The 24,290-nt window shown below is 40.6% G+C and overlaps 1 protein-coding gene across 21 annotated transcripts in view; it reads right to left on the reverse strand.

The window, feature by feature from the left end:
* The window catches only part of ST3GAL5 (ST3 beta-galactoside alpha-2,3-sialyltransferase 5), a 212,928-nt gene extending 198,111 nt beyond the window's left edge, over nucleotides 1-14,817 (reverse strand). For 9 of the 21 annotated variants that reach the window (XM_033951810.1, XM_033951760.1, XM_033951653.1 and 6 more), the window contains exons 1-2: nucleotides 14,562-14,815; nucleotides 10,812-10,982 (exon numbers count right to left, since the gene is read on the reverse strand). Coding sequence is in view for 4 of the 21 variants with exons in the window: in XM_033951760.1 (XP_033807651.1) it covers nucleotides 10,812-10,972 (161 nt within the window). In the remaining 17 variants the exon portion in view is untranslated. Of the gene's footprint in view, nucleotides 1-10,811; nucleotides 10,983-14,561 lie in introns of all 21 variants that reach the window. The other 12 variants (XM_033951794.1, XM_033951742.1, XM_033951727.1 and 9 more) reach the window with 5 other exon arrangements.
* Between the last annotated feature and the right edge of the window lie 9,473 nt (nucleotides 14,818-24,290).

Genomic DNA, 24,290 nt, shown 5'->3' on the forward strand with positions numbered 1-24,290 from the left:
TCCCACAGCTTTTTACATTGACTTGAATGGGTGAAATCTGATTTTCTGTTTGTAGCTCTGCTCACGTGTGCAGGTGGGCAGCGAGACCCCCAGAACATATCACCCCAGGTTTGAAAGGAAAGATCTAAACTTAAAAATGAAGTGGCCAGAAGTTATGGTAAAAGCAGATAGTGTAGCTGGTTTTAAGAAAGATTTGGACAAATTCCTGGAGGAAAAGTCCATAATCTGTTATTAAGACATGGGGGAAGTGTCTGCTTGCCCTGGATCGGTAGCATGGAATGTTGCTACTCTTTGGGTTTTGACCAGGTATTAGTGTCCTGGATTGGCTACCATGAGAATGGGCTACTGGGCATGATGGACCATTGGTCTGACCCAGTTAGGCTATTCTTATGTTATGTTCTCATCTGTAGGGGCCTCTGTTTTCACTTCTTATTTTAATGTATTTTTTTTCTGGGAACTTATCAGTGTTTTTTATAATGGGAACAAAAATGGAAGAGAATTAATGTGTGTGGGATGAGGGGGTAACTAATTTCTTCAGCTAAATAATTCAATCCACTTCAAACAGACATAGGAGAACTCACGCACCATTCACACACCCTCCAACCAAAAACGTCAAAAGAAAAAAACTGTTCGACAACCTCCTAGCCATTCGAGCTGCAACACTCGACCCCCAACTCTACAACCAATTGACATCGACCACAGACTGCAAAACCTTCAAAAAGAAATAAAAACCCTTCTATTCAAAAAACACATAAAACCGAACTAACACAATCAGAACTGTCCCAAGCATCACCTGCAACTACTCCATATGTACTTCTGATGTCATGACAATTCAGACATAATTTATGTTATGTTATGTTTGGAATATAAGAAAATTTACACTGCCTGTTTCTATTCTGACCATTTATTCCGTTTCATGGTCATTACAAAAAATATTTTTTTACATGGGGGGGTGTCAAAAAATGATGGGTCCCGGGTGCCACATACCCTAGGTACGCCACTGTCCTATCATAATATTGAATAATTAGAAATTTTACATAGAGCCAAAAACTCACATGTATTGAATTTTCCTGTTACTCCATTATAGTCACTAAAATTTTGTTTAGAAAATACCTCAGATAAATATTGTTTTACAAAATGCTGACACCTTACTGGTTTCTAATATTTAGTATTTGCCTCAAAGAAAAATTGCTGTTAGTTATCAGATGCTAGGGTCCAACCTGGGGGTTAGCACCCAAGAAAAGGATCTGGGTGTCATTGTAGACAATACAATAAAACCTTCTGCCCAAAGTGCGGCGGCAGCCAAAAAAGCAAACAAGATGCTAGGAATTATTAAAAAAAGGTTCTGACACACAAAAAGGTCTCTTTCCAGCCCATTAGCCCCTAATGCAGAGCTTCCCAAACTGTGGAATGGGACCCCAAATGGGGTCATGTTCTAGGTGGGTTCTCCAGGAGTGAGAGTTATTTGGCCACAATAATAGGATCACAGCCTTAAAAAAAAAGATTAGAAAGCACTACTCCAATTCTACCAATTCCCTTTACCTATTCAGCACTTTAACTATTAACAAAGCATCAAGATTTCACAAGTACCTTTTGTTCCTAATGCAATAACTCCTTTCACCCAACCATCTCGATGCAGCCTTTTGCCTTGAGGAAAGGAAGCCTAAACATACTTCTACTCTAGTTTTCCTGGTTATATTTAAAATTTCTGTGTATCATCAGCCCAGAAAACATTACACATTTCGGGAGGAAATGACATCATCATAGAAGAATGGACGGCTGAGCAGCGAGCGCCACATCGGAGAACTCAGTTTGGAAGTTTTATGCTCTCACCTCCTCAAACCCGCTGATGTTAAGGGTAAATTAATACTCATTACCCATGGAGACATGTAAGCGACTTGAAAAATTTAAATATATGACAATAACGGAAGGCAACCTCCGAAGGCAAACAGAGAAATCGAGGAAGGAAAGAGACAAAATGGTGCAAGACATTTCTGATTCAGAGACGGAACCAGAGAACACTAATCAAACAGATGAGGATGGAATAACAAAGAAAGATCTTTCCCGCTGGTTTAAAGAACTGAAAGCAGAAATGCAGGGAATACAAATAGATGTGCCAACCGCTCATTCAGAGCTTCTTAGAGATCTTGGAGACTTGGGCGGGCATGTTGAGGCATAATCTAGAAATAAATTTGTCATGTCCAATTACTACAAAACACTGCAGTGAAATTAATCTACTAAGCCTCACCTATAAAATACTACTTCTTGCTTTCAAAACACTCCCACCAACCAGCTTTCATAGATAAACTTCTAATTCCATATGCATCTTGTAGGACTCTTCGATCTAATAATCAAAACCTATTCACGATTTCTTCGATAAGAGAACTTTTCTACGACACTACCCACAAATCCATCTTCTGTTACTGCCCCCACCACGTGGAATGTCCTTCCTGCTGACCTTCGATTAGAAAACTCTTAGATAAATTTAAAATCAAACTCAAAACCTTCCTTTTTAAAGATGCCTACACCCTGTAAACTCGACTTCAACGATAATTGTTCCTCCTTTGTAGAACTTTTTTTTTTGACAATCAAAACACTTCTTTTGGAGCAACACTCCCTTCCCAAATGTACTTCCTTTTTCCTCCCTTTATTTTTATTTTCCATCTCGATGTATTTAAATAATTTTCTTCTCCCCATTTTCTCCCTTCTGTATCATGTACGTCTTGAATGAAGGGAATCTTCGGGATCCCAGTCAGCATGGATTCACCAAGGGTGCCAATCCAATCTCATCAGCTTCTTTGACTGGGTAACAAGAAAGTTGGACTTGGGAGAGTCTTTGGACGTCGTGTACCTGGACTTCAGTAAAGCTTTTGACAGTGTCCCACACCGCAGGCTGCTAAGCAAGATGGAATCGATGGGGTTAGGAGAGACACTAACTGCATGGGTCAATGATTGGCTGAGTGGCAGACTTCAGACATCGGAGGTGACCAGTGGAGTGCCGCAGGGCTCGGTCCTAGGTCCACTCCTTTTCAACATATTCATAGGGGATCTGACTCAAGGGCTTCAAGGTAAAATAACACTATTCGCCGATGACGCCAAACTATGTAATATAGTAAGTGAATGCAGTTTACAGAATTATATGGCGCAGGACCTGCTTACATTGGAAAGTTGGTCCTCAACCTGGCAGCTAGGCTTCAATGCTAAGAAATGTAAGGTCATGCACCTCGGAAGCGGAAATCCATGCAGGACGTACTTCTTGAACGGAGAAACTTTAACTAGGACTTCAGCAGAACGAGATTTAGGAGTAATCATCAGTGCAGACATGAAAACTGCCAATCAAGTGGAGAAGGCTTCATCTAAGGCAAGGCAGATATTGGGGTGTATCAATAGAAGTTTCGTCAGCCGATAGCCTGAAGTCACAATGCCGTTGTACAGGGCCATGGTGAGACCTCATCTGGAGTACTGTGTGCAGTTCTGGAGGCCACATTACAGTAAAGATGTGCGCAGAATTGAATCGGTTCAGCGGATGGCCACCAGGATGATCTCGGGGCTCAAGGGTCTCTCGTACGAAGAGAGACTGAACAAATTGCAGCTCTACACTCTTGAGGAACGTAGGAAGAGGGGAGACATGATCGAAACATTTAAGTACCTCACGGGACGTGTCGAAGTGGAAGATGATATTTTCTTTCTCAAGGGACCCTCGGCCACAAGAGGGCACCCGCTCAAACTCAGGGGCAGAAAATTTCATGGCGACACCAGAAAGTATTTCTTCACAGAGAGAGTGGTTGATCATTGGAACAAGCTTCCAGTGCAGGTGATCGAGGCAGACAGCGTGCCAGACTTTAAGAATAAATGGGATACCCATGTAGGATCCCTACGAGGGTCAAGATAAGAAAATTGGGTCATTAGGGCATAGACAGGGGGTGGGTAAGCAGAGTGGGCAGACTTGATGGGCTGTAGCCCTTTTCTGCCGTCATCTTCTATGTTTCTATGTTTCTATAATGCGCAAGTCCTTCCCTCCTTTTAACTTAGAAATGCTTTTATTTTTACTTTAAATTTTTATATTTTATTTTATTGTTAACCATTGAGATACCTGTATGATAACCGGTATATCAAAAATAAAGAAACTTGAAACTTGCCAATGCCAGATCCAATGCCAAGTCCTGCGTTCCACTGAACAATAAGCTCTAAAGCAGGGCTGCCCAAGTCTGGTCCTCAAAATCTACTGGCAGGCCAGGTTTTCTGGATATCCACAATGAATATCCATGAGAGAGATTTGCCTGCACTGCCTTCTTGGTATGCAAATCTCTCTCATACATGTTTATTGTGGATATCCAGAAAACCTGGCCTGCCAGTAAATCTCAAGTACTAGACTTTGGGTAGCCCTGCTCTAAAGGATCGTAGATCGACTCTAGATGCCATAGAAGATCTTGAAAATAGATCTAGATGACATAACCTATATTTTAAAGGTATTCTGGAGCTAGAACAATAGGATTGTGAATTGGTTGTGATGCAGATTTGTGCTGCATCATTTCAAATGGATGGATAACAAGCTGAAGGCGATAAAGAACTTAAACTTCACCTGGATAGAATACATCGGGCTCTGGGGCCCAGAAAAGACTCCTTTCCAAGAGATATAATAGCTTGTTTTTTGGATTTTCGAATTAAAGAAAAAGTTTTGCAAAAGGCCCGAACTATAAGAGACTTTAATTGGGAAAATTGCAAAATATCTATTTTCCAAGATTTGGCTAGAACAATATTGTTGAAACGGAAAAAATTGGCAGACGTAACTCGCTATTTACAAAATGCCAACTTGTGATATAGATGGCTTTTTCCGTTTGGAATTTTATTATAGTGGCAAGCCGCTCAAAACAAGCACGATCATATGCCGAGGCATGGAAGGACTTAGAAGACCTAGGCTGCAAGGACTTACCTAAAAAAAGGAAACCAGACTCATAAGCCTTCTAACAATAACTTGACAATTTGACACAACATGGTGTAAAGCAGGGAAGCCAAAGTCCAATATCGAAGTGGAAGAGATGAGTTTGCTTTATGATAATGACTTTATTATTATAATGTTGTAATAGTTGGGGGGAGGGGGATTTGATGAGTTTCCATGGGGGGTTTGGGGAAAGAAAAGAGGATTGGATGGAATGACAGGGAATGAGTCGGATGGATGATTGAGGGGAGTAAGAGTATGTATGAGCGGTTTGTTCATTCTCTTGATGGGGTACATTTTCCTTAGGAGGTTTTTGCTGGCTGCAAGGGGAGTAGGTCAGCCAGTAGGGGAGAGGGAGAAATGTTACACTGGGAGGGAGGAGAGAAGACTCAAAGAAGGGAGATATGTCAGACCACTGGAATGGGAAGGAGAGAGAGAGAGATGCCAGATGTCAAAAAGGGGAGGAGAAAGATGTTAAACCTCGGGAAGAGGGAAGGAAGGGGAGAGAGAGTTGCCAGACCATGGGAGAAGAGAGAGATTCCAGGCTATGGGAAGGAGAGGAGAAAGATGCTAGACCATATGAGGGGGAAAGGGTAAGACAGAGATGTCTGACCATGGGAGAGGGATGAGATGGTGCATAGGGATGGAGGGGAAGGGGAGACAGAGGGAGGAGATGGTACACAGCAATGGATACAGAAGGGAAGAGATAAGAAGAAATGCTTCTTATGGATAGATGAGAGTAGGAGAGAAGAAAGAGGGAGGAGATGGTACATATGGATAGATGGGAAGGCAAGGCATGGAAAAGTAGATTTTGAGAAGAAAGCAGAAAAATGGAAGAAAGTTGAATGTTAAAAATTAAAAGATGGATGTATGATCAAAGAAACACTGCCCTGGATGTGCAATAATAATGATTTTTTTTTATTATTTATAATTTCTATTCAACCATAAAATGGTACAAGAAATACTGAAATACAAATATTTAGTCTATACAGACTAAAGAAAGTATACAAAGCAATATATTAACTATATAGTCCTCAGAATGCAAGAAGTGAAGGTACAATTTATTACATAAGAAATAGATAAAAGGAAAATATGAATCTTAAGTATGTAGTATAGATTTCTTGTATGTAACCCAAGGAATAAAGCTGAACAATCTGCACATTTTAGAATAGAGCTGGACAATAAGGTGAATTACAGAATAAAGCGAGTTATAGAATAAAGCGGATTACAGAATGCAAGTACTGAGGGTACAATTTATTAACAAGAAATAGTTAAAAGGAAAATATGAATCTAAAGTATGTAATTTAGGTCTCATTTATGCAACCCAAGGAATAATGCTGGACAATCAGAGAATTGCAAAATGCAGAAAGTGAGGGAACAACATATTACACAGAAATTGACAGATCTTGATGGCTGATGTAGATGCAAGCTTCAGTAAATTGCCATTATAACTTTATTAGTCAGAACTTTAAAGACCAGCATCAAAATTGTATATTTTTAACTCTATATTCAATTGGCAATCAATGCAGGTACATCAAAGTTGGGGATATGTAATCATATTTTGATAACCAGCACAAAATACTATAGCTTGCATTTTGTGCTATCTCCAGCAACTTCAATACATTTCTAGGCAACATCAAAAGTAAACTGTTACAGCAATTAAAATGCAGAATAGTAGCACTGAATGATTATCTTAAAATATCCCATGGGCTAAATAAACATTGAATTATTCTAATAATAATGATAATAATTTTATTCTTATATACTGCCAAACAATTAGTTCAAGCTTATTTGTCACTGGCTATAATTTTCTACAAAAACTTTTATCCAGTGTAAATCAATATCGTTCTCTAAAAAGTATCCACTGGATCAAAACGTTTCAAATCCCTAGGGATTTGAAACGTTTTGATCCAGTGGATACTTTTTAGAAAACAATTAGTTCAAGGCAGTTTACAGCAAGAAGGAACTACACAAACAGTGAATTACTTACATAAGCATATCAAAATTTCTAAAAAAAAAAATACAAAATGGCAATTAAGTCACATATTTATCAAACAGATAAGTTTTAAGAATTTTTCTAAATAAATAATAAGATTGAGCTTGGAGAATAAGCGTATTCCAACATGAATTCATTGCACTAGCCTGAAATGCAAAAGTTTTTCCTAATAATCTCTTATAATGACATGCTTTTACCGATGGAAACATAAACCAGTAAGTTTTTTGTGTATTCTTATTTGAATTAAAAAAATTCAAAGTAGGAAGGGAGGTAGGTTGGAGTCAATCCAAATAAAACTTTAAAACAAATATAGCCAAATTTAAACAAAACTCTAGCCTCAAATGGCAACCAATGGAGTTTTAAATAATAAGGGTTACATGATCATGCTTTTTAAAACCAAAAATCAGGCGAACTGCTGCATTCTATATTATTCCTAGTCTTTTAAGAGATTACGTTTTGAAAAATAATAAAATCACACCGATCATCTGTACATAATGGGGGTCTTTTACTAAGGCGCTAGCCGATTTAGCACATGCTAAATGCTAACGTGCCCATTATATTCTATGGACACATTAGCATTTAACGTGCGTTAATATGTAGCATGCGCTAAATCGGCTAGTATGCCTTAGTAAAAGACCCCCATTATGTCATGGTTAAGGCAGAATAGAGGTTAACATCCAATGATTGAATCCTGTCACCTAATACAATTTCAATGAAAAAAAGTAACATGACAGCAAAATAACCTGAGTTTTGAATATGTTTAACTTCAAATAGTTGACTTTTATTCACTGATTAATAGTTCTTAAATATATGCATACAACATCAATATTCTCTTTATATAGTTATACACAGTTATAATTATTTTATTTGATATACCGCCATTTTTAACAAAAAAAAAATACCATCAAATCAAAGCGGTGTACAATAAATAAAAACAGTGAGCAATATTTAAAATAAAAACATAACAGCAATCAATGAGAAACTTTCTAAAATATCAAAATGGTTGCACGACAATAAATTGGCCCTCAATACATCCAAAACAGAGACTATGCTTTTTCCATGTAGGGAGGGTCAGAAATTAGGAGCCAATATAACCATAAACACAACTAACCTTAGAGTAGTAACTAAGGTGAAGATTCTCGGGGTCATATTAGACCAAAAGCTTAGCTACCATGACCAAATTAGTTCACTGGTAAGAACTTGTGTCTATAGGTTAAGATTAATTAGATCATTGTCCGCGGTTCTCGACAAATCATCATTAAATATCTTAATACATTCCCTAGTCATTTCTAAAATTGACTATTGCAATGCCCTATACAAAGGGACTACCTTAAAAGAAATACATAGACTACAAATTCTCCAAAACACCGCAATAAAAATTATCATGAAAAAAAAAAAAAATTGATCATGTAACTCCACTGTTAAAGGAAAATTACTGGCTACTGGTAAACCACAGAATTACTTACAAAATAGCTTTACTCACACATAAAATATTAGTCAACAAAACCCCAGCATTTTTAGAAAGATTTTTAATTCCATACATCCCTGTAAAATCTTTAAGATCAGAAGAAAAATCTCTGTTAGTTAATTCCCTCATTAAAAATCATTTATTCAAGGAGGGATATGATCTTTTCTGTTACAGCTCCTCAAGTTTGGAACTTGCTTCCATCCAATATAAGAGAAGAAAAATTACTTAATAAGTTTAAAGGCCTACTAAAAAGTTGGTTGTTTAAGGACGCCTTTAACTGACCCATTTAATATCATATGAACTCATTCTGGAATTTATCTGGACAAGGAACACTATTAAGTAGAAATTAAGCAGGTAACATTCCCCAACCTTTTGTCTCCTTACCCACCCTTTTTCATTTGTTTTGGAATTGTATTTAATCCAATTTTTTTAGCCTCCCCCTTCTAAATTTCATTTTTACATCATAATTGTTTTTAATGTTCTGTTTGTTGGATTTTTATTTATTTTTTAACTTTAACTTTTTTGTTTTGTTTTTAGCCCTGCGAGCCCGTGGTTTTAACCCACTTTAAACCCACGTGTTAAAACCATGGGCTTGCAGGCCGGGGAAGGGCAGGAGAGATTCGGGGAAGATCAGGGCAGAGCAGAGCAGCATTCAGGGGGAAGATCGAGCAGGGCGGCATTCAGGGGGAAGCAGGCAGGACAGATTGCAGGGCAGAGAGCAGAGCTTCCAGTCGGAAAGACGTTTTAGACTGGTCCCCAGCAGTTGCTTCTTCAGATGATCGGCCAGCCCAGTCGGATCGGATTGATTAGAAACATAGAAACATAGAAAGTGACGGCAGATAAGGGGAAAGGCCCATCAAGTCTGCCCACACCAATGACCCTCCCCTACCTGTTGTGAATCGCTGCCATCCCTACTTGAATGTCCCTCCCCTCATTTGCATGCACTGATCGGAGGATAGTCGGCAGAGAGATAAGTGAATCGGGCCGGAGGGGAATTTGGTCGCTAAGGGGTCGCAAACCAATCAGTACACAATCGATTTACTTTGTGAATCTAGCCCATTGTCCCTTTTATACTTAAAAAAAATATTTAAATATAAAATCATAAGTGTTTGAGGCTTGTGCAAATGAAGACAGAGCCTGCAGGGACAGGGACAAACTTTGTCCTTGTGTCATTCTCTACATGATTCCTCATGACACAATATTGCTTATGAGATAGAAATAAAGAAAACCCATCATTGTACTATTAATACCTACTGTCTTTAACCATCAAAACAATATTTCATGATAGAGTCAAAAGCTACTGAAATGTCTTAAGTAATCAAAAACAAATGTGTCCCATTTGATTACATTGTTCTGTCATACTGAGACTGAAAATCAAATTCATAATTGTTCAAAATTTGATGTACTTATCAATAAAGACTGCGTAGGTAGGATCCAACCAACAGGAAGGCAATGAGCACTAGTGCTGCCCGATTCAAATCGATTCATTACAGTGAATCGATTCATTTTGCAAAAAAAATCAGACTCAATTTGGTTAGCAAGCCCCCTCCCCCAGTGAGACCTGACATAGCACCGGGAGGCGGACCTCCTAAAGCAGCAGCGGCAGCACTTTGAACAGGCGACTCGTGCCCTGCCCCACCAGGGCCTTCCCTCTGCCATATCACTGAAGATACAGCAGAGGGAAGCCCTGGCAGGGCAGGCCACATGCAGCCTATTTACAGCACTGCCCCTGCCAACCGGCCACTGTTGTCTTGGGAGGCCAGAAGGTATTTCTGGTCTCACAGTAGGGGGGGTCAGTCGGGAGGTGCTGCACAGGGGGATAGAAGGGATGGATAGCTGCTGCACAGGGGGACGGGAGGGAGGGATGGAAAACTGTTGCAAAGGGGGGGAGAGAGAGGAGAAAAGAAGGATTGTTGGACATGATTTGGAGGAGAGGAAGGGAGAGATACAACAAAGAGGTAGAAAGGGGTGAGAGGGAGAAATCCTGCATATGGTGGAAGGGAGGGAGATATGTATGGAGAAGAGAGAGGGAGAAATGTTAGACATGGGGTGGAGGGCAGGGAGTGCATTGAGAGAGAAAGAAATGTTGCACATCATAATGAAGGGGAGGAAGGAAGAGATGCTGCATGGAGGGAAATAGAGAGAGATGGTAGACAGTGGGCAGAAATGTTGGATGTGGCAGTAGAAGGGAAGGTTCAGAGATGGAAGATGGATGGCAAGCAGGGATAAATAACAAAACGTCAAACAGGCAGGAGACCCTGGCAAGCGAGTTAACAGAAGACAAACAGAAACCAGAGCCTGGGACCAACATGATTTGAATAATAAAATGACCAGACAACAAAAGGTAGAAAAAATAATTCTATTCTATTTTGTGATTACAATATGTCAGATTGAAATGTGTATCCTACCAGAGCTGGTGGTTAACAGGGGAGCGACTCTCCCCCGCTTCTCTAAATAACATTCTTTTTGGGAGCCCTGGTGTCGGGCAGGCGACTCTCTTGACCCAAAGAGCTGGCCAGAGCCCTGTGCTGCATGGTGAGAGTGAGAGACCAGGGCTACATATAAGCATGAGCTAGGACCTAAAGAGAGAGAAAAAGTATTTTTTGTTTATTTTGATTACACCACAGCACCGGCAGGAGAAGCAATCGAATTGAATTTAAAAAAAAAAAAAAAGATTCAATAGGCCAAATCAAATCAAAAAAATTTTCCATGAATTGGGTAACACTAGTGAGCACTGAAGGAGAGGTTTTTGCATAGAGGCGTACTTAAACTGCTTTTTTGTTGTTGTTGTTTCAGTCAAAACAACAACAAAAAAGCCTGAAAGCTTTCAGCTGAAACCAAAACTCACTACATAGGGCATCCTTCCCACTACTGGGGGGGAGGGGTGTCAGGTGGGTTGCTTTACAGCAGTGGCGAAAGGGAGTGGGCATTTTTCCCACTGCTGGAGATGTGTTTGTCGGGTTGGTTGCTTGACAGTGGTGGGAGGAAGTGGGCATCCCTCCCGTTGCTGGGTGGGGAGTCAGGGGGGTTGCTTTATGGTAGAGGGAGGGAGTGGGCATCCTTCCTCCAGATCTTCAATTAGGGGTCTTTTAAAAAAAAAAAAAAAAAAAAATTTGTGGGTGTATGCTGCGCATGGGCTGATCACTATCACCAGCAATCAGCATATGCTAATTTAGCAACACTCTGTGAACCTCATTTGCAGGCACATTTTTTAAAGAATGACTCGCTTTTTTAAAATCTTCTATTACTACTACTATTAATTATTTCTATACCGCTACCAGACACACACAGCGCTGCACAATCAAATCGTTACAATAGTGCCCGTGACAGGAGCCCATCGGATTTTATTGCATACATTAGAGCACTGTTCGGCAAGATTAAGGTGACCATAGGTCTCATTTTCAGATCTCCTGTCCCGTTATCCTCACACACAGCTTAGGGGACAACGGGACAGGCGATCATTTCCTGTCCCTACCTGTCGCGCAAAAAAATAAAGCCTCCCTCCTTCCTTTCCCCCGGTCCCCTGCTCTTACCGCCCTGCTGCTGCTGCTAAAGCAGACAGGAAGTCTTCTTTCCGACGTCAATTCTGACATCGGAGAGGACGTTCTGGGCCAGCCAATCGCTGCCTGGCTGGCCCAGAACGTCCTCTCCTACGTCAGAATTGACGTCGGAAAGAAGACTTCCTGTCAGCTTTAGCAGCAGCAGCAGGGCGGTAAGAACAGGGGAAAGGAAGGAGGGAGGCTTTTTTTTTTTTTTTTGCGCAGCACGGAGGGAAGGAGGTAGGCAGGCATGCAGGCTGGCTTTGGCCAGGGAGGGAAGGAAAGAGGTAGACAGGTAGGCAGGCTGGCTTTGGGGGTGGGGGTGGGACAAAGTGTGGAAGGCAGTGAGAGGGACATAGGAAGGAGGCACTGGGGGCACTAAAGACATAGGAAGGAGGCACTGGGGGCACTAAAGACATGGGAAGGAGGCACTGGGGCACTAAAGACATGGGAAGGAGGCACTGGGGGCACTAAAGACATGGGAAGGAGGCACTGGGAGCACTAAGGACATGGGAAGGGGCACTAAGGACTTGGGAAGGAGGCACTGGGGCACTAAAGACATGGGAAGGAAGCACTGAGGGCACTAAAGACAGGAAGGGGCACTAAGGACATGGGAAGGAGGCACTGGGGGCACTAAAGACAGGAAGGAGCACTAAGGACATGGGAAGGAGGCACTGGGGGCACTAAAGACATGGGAAGGAGGCACTGGGGGCACTAAAGACATGGGAAGGAGGCACTGGGGGCACTAAAGACAGGAAGGGGCACTAAGGACATGGGAAGGAGGCACTGGGGGCACTAAAGACATGGGAAGGAAGCACTGGGGGCACTAAAGACAGGAAGGGGCACTAAGGACATGGGAAGGAGGCACTGGGGGAACTAAAGACAGGAAGGGGCACTAAGGACATGGGAAGGAGGCACTGGGGGCACTAAAGACATGGAAAGGAGGCACCGGGGACACTAAAGACATGGAAAGGAGGCACTGGGGGCACTAAGGACATAGGAAGGAAAGAGGGAGGGAATAGAAAGGGACAATTCTTGGTCCTGAGTGCAGAAAGAAAGAAATGAAAGAAAAGATACACAGACAGAAGGAAACGCAACCAGAGACTCATGAAATCACCAGACAGCAAAGGTAAGAAAAATGATTTTATTTTCAATGTAGTGATTAAAATGTGTCAGTTTTGAGAATTTATATCTGCTGTCTATGTTTTGCACTATATTTGTCTATTTTTCTATAGTTACTGAGGTGATCGAGGTCGCGGAGATGGGGCAGAAATGGGATTTTTAAATTTTAGTCCTAGTAGTTTGCCAGTCCACAAAATAATAATTCTGCGGGTCCACGGGTGTAATACGCATTAGAGAATCCTCCCCTTAGAACCTTACCATCACTAATAAGTAAGATCTGTATAATTTGAGAGATAATTTTGGAAGTTGTTTTGACCTCTAGCTCTTCCTTCATGCCATTACTGTAGTGCAGGGGTGTCAAAGTCCCTCCTCGAGGGCCGTAATCCAGTCGGGTTTTCAGGATTTCCGCAATGAATATGCATGAGATCTATTAGCATACAATGAAAGCAGTGCATGCAAATAGATCTCATGCATATTCATTGAGGAAATCCTGAAAACCCAACTGGATTGTGGCCCTCCAGGAGGGACTTTGACATCCCTGCTGTAGTGTATATCATGATGAGAGTATACTTACTGTGCTTCTTCCAACTATTTCAAGATATCAATGTCAGAAGAACTTTACACGATCAGAAGATACCAGTATAAAAGGACCCTGTGTACTTAACTAACCTATGATTTATGTGTTTCCAAGAACACTGCAGTTAAGTCACTTTAACAAATAATGTGGTTTTCATGTTACATGATGACCTTACAGCCTAGTACAACGCCTGCTACTGTTAAGATGAGTCATTTTACCACGTCGTGCATTATATTTATTAGCAATGTCAATCAACCATCAACACAGTCGTAAATTCCACTGTACATAAAGGAACCGGCTTAAAGCAAAAATCACCTAATACAAATTGTGTTAAAATATCACAATTTGTAGTAAAATAAAAAAAAAAAAAATTGGTCTTAACAGTAGTCCACATATCTCTAAACCCTGAATTTGAGTGAATTCCCCCCCCCCTCAAAAAAACCCAACAAAAAACATCTTTATAGAAAACGGTGCCTACAGGTGAAAATTTTAAAATTGCGATTTGGGTCACATCGTTTGTGGCTTATTTTATAACCGAGATCGCAAAAAAAAATACGTCTTTATACGCAAATGCGCACTATGTGATTTCTGCCGTCTCCGTATAAAATCCTGCAAACGAATCAAGCGAAATGTGCAGGGGAAGCCGAGCCCGCCAGGCGTAAGAGAAAAGAATCTTGTTAAGCAAAAACGGGAGTCAATCTATAAGATAAGAGCAGTTCTCTTGGGGGGGGGGGAGGAGTGGGGGGCAAACGGGAGAGCCCATCTCCTTCCAACAGCAAAGGTGACCACATTAGCTGCACCGGGGGGGGGGGGTCTAGGAGAAAAGGGTGCAAACCCCCCCCCCAAAAAAAAAAAAAAACACTACAGCACGGAGAACGAGAGTTAAAAACAAAACAAAAAAAAAACCACAACGTTAATACCTGGAAAATGCAAGACGATACTGATGAACAACTCAGCACGTACCATGCACCTGCCCTCTCTCTTCTCAGGTTCTGGGCAGCCGTAGCGCTAGTATTAAGATTACGGCTGTTCTGGATGGGGGGGGAGGGGGGTTGTGATGGACTGGGCTCCGCCCCCTCCCTTACTCTCAGCGCTGAAAACTATCCGAGGCGAGTCTCAAATTGGAAGCGAGGGAGGCGGTCACGAGGGGGGTCCAGGCACGACTCTAGCTGGAAGGGGGGGGGGGGGGATGTAGCTGGACACCTGACGACCCGTCGTGGGTAAAGAACGGCGCGGAGCGTCATGTGATCCTCGTCGAGGATTCCATGGTTACCTCGCTGATGAGTTGGGGGGTGGGGGAGAGGGTCGGTTCAGTCCGCATCCTCTTTTGTAGTCTGACTCTGAAGGAAGAAGGGGCAGATGGCCGCTGTCGCTGAGTTTACAAGCATTGCCACCCCCACACACACAGTAGGAAAGGGTAAGGAGCCAATGTCAGAAGAGAACCAAATTCCTTTGTCCTTGGAATTGGGTTCTCTTGTGACACGTATTGTGACGTGTTTTTTTTTTTTTAAAAAAATGAGTTCAAATATAAAAATGCTTCATGGTATGGACTGCTGTCATTTCGTGTGTTAAGTACACAGCTTTTCCATCTTTAAAGTTTGTTTTTCGTTTTTTTTTAAAGTTGTGAAGGGGAGATTGTGGCGAGAAGCTGACCCCCAAATTAAGAAAACAATGTAGCAATTTTGATTGCACAATTAATATATCGGAGAGATTACAGCATCTTATTTATTAGTGTGTGTGTGTTTTTGCACTTTAATTTTGAACAGGTGAGCACAAAGGTCAGGGGATGTAACTTGCTTGATTAACCCTTTTTGGGTTTCAACAGCTTACAACTCGCTTCATAGGGCTTGTCCCAACAAATCGAGTTGTGTTAACTGGGGACTTTGCACCAACATTTAAGTTCTTATTTCATTACAGTTTCCTTTTCTTTGCGACTTGGTGCAAATCTCCCAATATATTTGGCGATTCATGAAGAATTTTTGTATTTGAACACGGATTAATGTATTCTTCTACTAGTTTTGGTTCTCACCTTATTCAAGTATTTAAATACACTAAAAACTAAACATTAGTCCTGAGATGCTGTAATAGAATCAAATTAACAATCCCCAAATAATTTAATTACAATAGTTAACCAAAGATTCCCAAATTTTATTATATCTCCTCAAATAAACTTCACAGCTTTTTTTTTTTTTTTTAAATGATTTTTACACTGTGAATCATTAATGGAAGAATCAGAGATTTTTGAAAAAATTTGTTATCCCACTTATCAGATTTCTAAGCGGCTTACAGTAATAAAATTTATAAAAATGGGAGGGATATACAAACAATAGTCATTACATGACAGTATAAATATACATTTAGACATTATAGACTGACTCAGAATATAGAAGGGGAGAAATACAATATTGAATAGGACAGGAAGACATAGCATTTAACAACCATAAGTTTGTCATAACAATCATAAATTTGTTATGAAAATAGACATTTATTGAGCATTCACCTTTACTTTTAAATTTGAAGAGTTCACTTTCAGATTACAAAACTCATATTGAATTGTTGCAGGAAACATTTAAACTATAGTTAATATTCAACATCCCATCATCAGATGCAATATGTATTTAAAAGTTAAGTATTAAAGATTTGTGGCATTAGCTCCTTAAATCAACCCATTAAAAAGCTTTTGGCCCCTTTAACCAGCTAAAACTGTGCAACCCACAGAAAATCACCTGAGTATTAAAAGGGACCAGGATAGTGGCATTTCTCAGATTGGCTATCAAATGTAGCCACTTAGGAGTTCATTGTAGAAAGCTTGTGTGGCATTTAGATGTATAAATAGTAGGTTTACACCAGTGTTCTCCAACCTGCGGCACTCAAAGTCCTCCACTGCAGCTCTCAAACAGTTGACTGAAATGCTGTTCAAATCCTATAAACAGGGCAGGATTACATTGTCGAGGGCCCCTAGGCACACAAGTACACTGGCCCCCCTGCCCCGCCCCACCATGTGCCCTGGCAGAAACAGGAAGCTGCGTCAGAGGGAAGCTTTGAGCAAGCAGCACCCAGTGGCGTACCAAGGGAGGACGGGGGGGGGGAGGTCCGCACTGGGTGCAGCATTAGGGGGGTGCACACCCAGCCAGGTCCGGAAAATTCCTGGCCTGCAACGGCGACGGCACTCAGCGACATCGGCGACGGCACTCAGCGGCATCAGCACCCACCCTCCGCAACGGCACTCAGCAACATCGCCCCCCCTCCCCCCCGCGACAGTACTCAAGTTTGGCCTCCTTCTCCCGGCATTAACAGAACTTCAGATCGGCAACAGGTGCTCAGTCAAAAGCTTCCCCTGACTCAGCTTTCTGTTTCCGCCCAGGCAGTTCAGTCAGAGGGAAGCTTTTAACTGAGGACCTGTTGCCGATCTGAAGTTCTGTTGATGCCAGGGGTAGAAGGAGCCCGTTGCCGATCTTAAGTGTCAACGCGAGAGGGGGGCTTGCCAATCTCGTTGCTAAAATCGGAAAGGTGAGGAAGGGAGAAAGATGGGCCTGTAGTGGATGAAGAGATTGAGAGAAGGGGACAGATGATGGAAGTGGGGTTAAAGAGAGAGAAGGGGTAGATGATGGAAGTGGGGAGAGAGAAGAGGGCAGATGATGGAAGTGGGGGGAAAGAGAGAGAAGGGGCAGATGATGGAAGTGGAGAGAGAGAAGAGGGCAGATGATGGAAGTGGGGGGAAAGAGAGAGAAGGGGCAAATGATGGAAGTGGAGAGAAGGGGAAGAGAGAAGAGGGCAGATGATGGAAGTGGGGAGAGAGAAGAGGGCAGATGATGGAAGTGGGGAGAAGGGAGAGCAAATGCTGAATGGAAGTGGAGAAAGAGAACACATACTGGATGGAAGGAGGGAAAAAGGACATATGCTGGATGGGGGAAGAAGATAGAGTTAGTGAGATAGTGAAGGGGTGAGGGAAAGGGGTGGCATGCTGTGGGTAGACATAGTGAAAAGAGGGAATTTGAGGACTGCATAGTAAGAACAAATTTAATTTAGACGGACACAGAAAATAAAGAAGGAAGACCAGAGAAGGAAAGGGAAGAGAGAGAGATGCCAGAGAACGGAGAAGGAGACAGAGATATCAGATCTGAGCGGAGGAAATAAAAAGAGAGAGATGCTAAAAACCACAGGGGGGAGGGAAAGAGAGATGAAAGGAGAAAGATGCCAGACCATGAGGGAACAGAGGAAAGCTGATAGATGCCAGACCAAAGGGGGGGGCTAGAGGAGAGATGGCAGGGGGAGACAGACAATTTCTGGAAGGGGCAGACAGTGGATGGAACGGGCAGATGCTGGATTGAAGAGACAGTGCAGACGCTGGAAGGAAAAGAGTGAAAAGAAGATAAAAGCAGAAACCAGAGACAACAAAAGGTAGAAAAAATAATTTTATTTCTATTTTGTCATTAGAATATATCAGATTTGAAATATGTATCCTGCTAGAGACATAACTGGGGACTGCATAGCCCAGGCAGTGCTTATTTAGCTTCCAGCTGGCTTAGGGCTCTCTCGGACCAGGGGGCATTTCCCTAACACTATTCTTGTCATGTGGGACTGCAGTATTCTGGTAGCATGATATTTCTGTGTAGCATTCTACAATAATTTGGCTTGTTCAGTTTTTTTGATAGTAGAGGGGATATATGTGAAGGGGAGGGGAGACAGGGGTTTTGTTAGTCCTTGCTCTGTATATTTATATTTATAAAATGACAATTGTACAGAATATTGTTTCTTTTTATACTTTAATAAAATATGTTCAATATAAAATCATAACTGAGACTTATGCGGATGGGATCAGATGATTTGCAGTGACTGAGGTTGCGGAGATGGGGCGGAAATGTGTTTTTTAAATTTCAGTCTTAGTAGTTTGCCGGTCCACAAAATAATTCTTTTATTTCTGCTGGTCCACAGATGTAAAAAGGTTGAAAAACACTGCTCTAGAGCAGAGTCAGCAGCTGCGCTGAGGTGCAGGAAGGTCCCCCGATTACTCGTCTGCCGGCTGTGCTCTGAAAGAAGTAAGTTATGTCAGAGGGAGTGGACCTGGCAGACGCAGTTATCGCGGGTCCTTGCCACAACTCCCTGCGTCTGCCGGGTCAACCCCCTCCGACGTAACTTACTTCTTCCGGAGCAAAGCCTGGAGTCATCACGGGACCTTCCTGCCGACTCTGCTCCAGAGCTAGTACGTCAGAGTGGCATGGACCAGCAGCCGGCAGCTACAGTCATCGTGAGAAAGGAGCAGGACTGCTGGAATGAAAGAGTGGTGCAGGGAGAGAAAGGGGGCAGAGTGGAATGGAAGGGTGTTGCTGATGGAATTGATGTACAGGGAAAGGGGAGAGAGACATAAGGGGGAAGGATACTGGATGGAATTGGATTGGAGGGAAAGAAAGTGGGCAGATGCTGTTTGAAGAGGGGTGGATGGAAAGAGAAAGGGCAGACATTGGATGGTAGTGTAGCGGGTAGAGGGGGAGCCTATGCTGGATGGAAGAGCAGATGGGAGAGATAAGGGAGCAAATGCAGGAAAGAAATGGGAGGAAGAAAGTGGGGAGCAGATGATGGAAGTGGACAGAGAGAGGAGAAGGTACTAGATGGAAGGGGTAGAGAAAGAGGGCACATGATGGAAGGAGGGGATAAATAAAAGGAGGGCACATGATGGGGGAAAAGGATTGAGTTAGGGAAATACTGGCAGGGGTGAGGGAAAGAGGTGGCGAGCTGTAGGTAGACAGTAAAAAAGGAAATTGATGAGAGAGTAGTAAGAACGTAATCTAGATGAATGCAGAAAATAAATTGAAAAGGAAAATGAGGGAAGAAAGGGATTGCAGAAGAGAGGTGTGGGAGAGGGAAGGAGAGGAGAGAGATGCCAGACCAATGGGGGTGAAAGGAGAGATGGAAGGGGGAGGCATACAGTTTCTGGAAGGGGCATAGAAGGAGAGAAGATGCCATATAGGGGCAGAGAGATAGCAGACAGTGGATGGAAGGAAGAGAGTAACAAGAAGATGAAGAAAGCAGAAACCAAAGACAAAGGTAGAAAAAAAATTTCTATTTATTTATTGCTTTAGGAGACATGTGTCACTGTTTCTGTGGTGTTGCATTGTATGCAGAGTCCAGCTTCTTGCTGGTTCAATTTAACCTTTGTCTATGTATTTCTATTTTATTCCCTCTTTTACAAAACTGTGGAGCGCCAGCCATGTGGTAGCAGCTCTGATGCTCAGAATTCTATGACCGTCAGAGCTGTTACCACCGTGGCTAAAATACACACTACAGTTTTGTAAAAGGGGGAGGGGTTAGTTTGTGATGACATATTCCATACTAGGCGAAGGTGTTTTCTGTGTTCTGTTTGTTCGAAAGACATGGTTTTCTATTAGAATTGACGGTGTAGGATTGATCTGTACTAGTCTGGCTTGTTTAGTTTTACAATGGGTGTATTGATGTACTGCTCACTGCATATGTAAGATGTTGCCTTTTCCTAGGTACTCATGTGTGACGTGTGGCTTGTTACTAAAAATCATGTTTTTTGTACAGATGGGGGCGTGCCAAAAAATGATGGGTCCCGGGTGTCACATATGCTAGGTACGCCACTGGCAGCACCGCTTGCACAATTACAGTTCCCGTTGCCTTTCTTCCCCGCGTTGCTTGCTTGTCTTACTTTCTGTCGATGAGGGGGCTGCGTTGCCGATTGGGGTTGGGACTGCATTGCCGATCGATGCTGGAGGGGCCCATCGCTGTTTAGAAAAAACAATGTTGATGCCCTCCTTCAGCGGGCCCCCCTGACCATTTTAGGCCCTAGGCACGTGCCTACTTGGCCTATTGGTTAATCCTGCCCTGCCTATAAATGCTTTCATTTCAATATTAAAAAGAAACAATGAACCAAAACCCCACAATGAACAAACAGAATCCCAAAAGTGTGGATGGAACAGCGCACAAAACCAGGGATATATTCACAGAATCAAGTTGCGATGTTTTGGAAAATTGATTCTGTGAATATATCCCCAGTTGCTGTGCATTGTTCCATCCCCATTTTTTGGATTCCTTTTAGTTTCAGTCATGCTCACTTAATATAGAGGGGCATTTTTGATGTGACGTCCATATCCAAGTTTGGACATTTTGCAGACAACACAAAAATTCAGTCACGAACATGACCATTTTCAAAACAAAAATGTATTTTTGTTTAAAAAATGGCCATTCTTCAGATGTGTCTGTCCTTAGTGCATCTATCTTTTTGAACCATTTTTGACTCAAAGCATGCTCTATCACTGTTTGATTTTATCTTACAATTTTTCTACATTGTTTAACTGGGGATCGTTTCTAAGATTTGTCACATCATTTTGCACATCATTTTTCTTGCACTATTCACACTATTTAAATAAGTATTCACATGAACACCGTGGTTTTTAGTGGTTTCATTTTATAGTTATTGTGATTCTTATTTTTGGATTTTAGTGTTAAGTATGTACCACTTTTAACAGTTTTTTATTGACTTGATTGGGAAAACTGGGAGTTAATTAAATTATTATTAATATCTATTGAGGAGTTCATTAGTCAATGTTTCTATTGTCTAATCTGAGGTCTACATATATATTTCTTAGTATCAAACATATTTTTAGCGAGCACCTATCAAATGATTCATATTAAGTTAAATAAGTGGTGTCTTAGGTGCTAATTAATAAATTAAGTATGGAATGATATGGTTGTAATATATTAGCCTGGCTATTTAGAGAATGATTTTATGAGTATGGTTTTTAGTATGAGATATTTTCCCATACATTTATTCAATTGATAGCAGTGTTTTAATTCACTTCACTTATTAGAATTAATGGGTTTGATTATGTAATTAACTTTAAGGTTCAAGTGAGTATTATAAGTATGGTTATTATCAACATGGTTTTTAAAATAAGGTACTTCATTAATATATCCATTTAACCACTAATGGTTCTTTATTCATTAGAATTAATTATAATTAGTTTTAATGTTTTGTTTTAATGTTTAATTGACTATTTAAGATGAATTTATACATGATTTAAGAAAAATGGACGATCATTATATGAATTTTGATTTTTATTGATCTTTAAATGATTAACAGAATGTTGAGGGTGTATGATTCTTATAAGTATAAGAATAAGTATAAATATTTATTTGAAATAAGTTTATATTAATTGGAATTGTTATGTGATGATTTATGTATAAATGCAATTTGATTATTGTTTAAGCTATTACGCAGTTTTGGGGTAATAATGTATAATATATTAAAGTTTCTTCTATATTCATATTGTTTAGTGCTCCCCGTTTGGAACCCTTGAAAAAGCCTATTTGGGCGAAACGGGTCCCTTCGGACATACCATTATTGGGGCAAGTAAAGTATACAACAATAAAGAACAAGTAAACATTTCATCCATTGTGGATTATTTATTTAAATTCTAAAGAAAAAGTTTTACAGATTGATGATCTAACCCTAAGAGTGAGGGTGTTCTATATTGATACACAGGCACCATACTACCTAAACAAGCATTGGTGTACTGGCATGATAGAGGGAGGTGGCAAAGACAACATATCCTGCCGGTGTATATTTTCAATTTATGAAGCGTGGCCCTCTCTGCCTAACTTCTCCATATGAATACCAAGCTGACAAATGACCCATTCCAGTAAGGAGACATTTGGTCTGTTCCAGGATTTCTGTCTATCTCATCCTAGTCCATTATGGGGGACCTGCAGAATTGATGTCAATAATAGAATAACAGACTACAAATGTTACACTGTTTGGAAGTAGGGTTACCATATGGCTCCAGAAAAAGGAGGATGGATTGAGTCATTCATGTTTTGCTTCCATTGCTTTCAATAGAAGTAAAACCCAGATGTCTCAATCTGTCCTACTTACTTCCATTGCTTTCAATGGAAGTAAAACACGGATTTCTTAATCCGTCCTCCTTTTTCTGGAGCCATATGGTAACCCTAACTTGGAGATGTAGACACAAAGGCAGGACCGAGAAAACAGTCTTCCTCCTGGAATAGGTAACCCGGCAGCTTTGTGTTTGGTGGTACTGGTTTTAAACTTATGTCATAAATCAGTGTGTAGCATTTGTAGTGCATGACTTTAATTTATACATTTTATTGAAGGAAATAATATAATACAAATAGATTTCATTTCAATTAGAATTACAAATATCATATTTACATAAATATTTCTAGCATTCCTTCAAAATAAATTTTCATATGATCCCAATCAAGCCCCCTTCTACTCCTCACCTCCCTTCCCCACTTTTCCCCTCCCTTTTTCAATGTATAACATTTTATTAAAGGAATTATACAAACATACAAATTTACAAAAATATGATGCATATTAACTCGTAACAATTAAAATCATAAATATATTTGTCAAACATTGTTCTATTATTCCTCCAAAATATAATTTCTACTATAAACCTCAATACATTCTCAAATTTAAACCCCTTTTTAATTCCTCAGTTCCCTCCTCCTCCCTTCCCAACCCCCCTTTAATTATGTTTAAACCTTTTATCAAAGAAATAAAATAATCTAAAAACTACCCCGACCCATATGGAAGTTGATAAAAATAAAGAATAATAAAATAATGAACTGGAAATTTAAATAAATCATCATAGTTTCAATGTAAATCATTAAGAATTAAACTTCTTGCCTTAGGTGAAAGATTCTGAATATACGGATCCCAAATTTCCATAAACATACGAATTTTCCTAGCCAAACGCCTAACTTCCCAAGTCTCAAATAATAAAAGCCAATGAAATCGGTGCCTCCAATGCCAGAAACTAGGCGCTTCTTTTGATAACCAAAATTGCATTATACATTTATGTCCAATCATACACGCCTTTTGAAATAAGAGACATTTTCGTTTTCCAAAAATATCACAAGCCACAGCTTTTCCAAAAATTACTCCCCTTGATGAATCTACAACAGAACTATCCCATAATGAGCCCAAAAATAACAAGATGGCAGACCAGAATGACCTAATTAAAGGGCAAGACCAAAAAGCATGAGTTAAAGTACCAGAATCTTTATTACACTTAATACAAATTGGGGAATTAATCAAACCTACATGAAAGGCTTGAGTTTGTGAAAAATAAGCTCTATGTAAAACTCTAAATGAACATTCCCTCTAAACAGAACCTGTAATAACTTTAGGAATTCTATTAATAGCTTGTGTAAAATCCAAAAGTGAAATTTGACTTTCCAATTCCTCACTCTGTAAAATTTTCCCATATGTACGATCATGTAATAAATCCCACCACCATTTATGTAATAAAGAAACAGAAATAGGTATATCTTCACATTGATTAAAAAAAGAAAATATTTTATCACGTACTCCAATTGAAAAATCCATTCTCTGTAATTTGTTTAAATAATTTACCAATTGCATATATGCAAATAAAGATCCAGGACCTTCTCCTACAGTAGAAGAAAGATCAGGAAAACTCTTTATCTTTCCCTTCTCATCCAAAACCTGTGCTAAATATGAAATACCTTTAAATCCCCACATTATAATAACCCTAGACATCATTCCAGGTTGAAAATCTCCATTGCCCTGAATAGGCAACATATCTGTAATACGAGGATTATAACCACATAATTTAACCCCATAATTTAAATTGGCCCAAACT

Source organism: Geotrypetes seraphini, chromosome 1, assembly GCF_902459505.1.
Source record: "Geotrypetes seraphini chromosome 1, aGeoSer1.1, whole genome shotgun sequence".
In the NCBI taxonomy this organism is placed as follows: domain Eukaryota; kingdom Metazoa; phylum Chordata; class Amphibia; order Gymnophiona; family Dermophiidae; genus Geotrypetes; species Geotrypetes seraphini.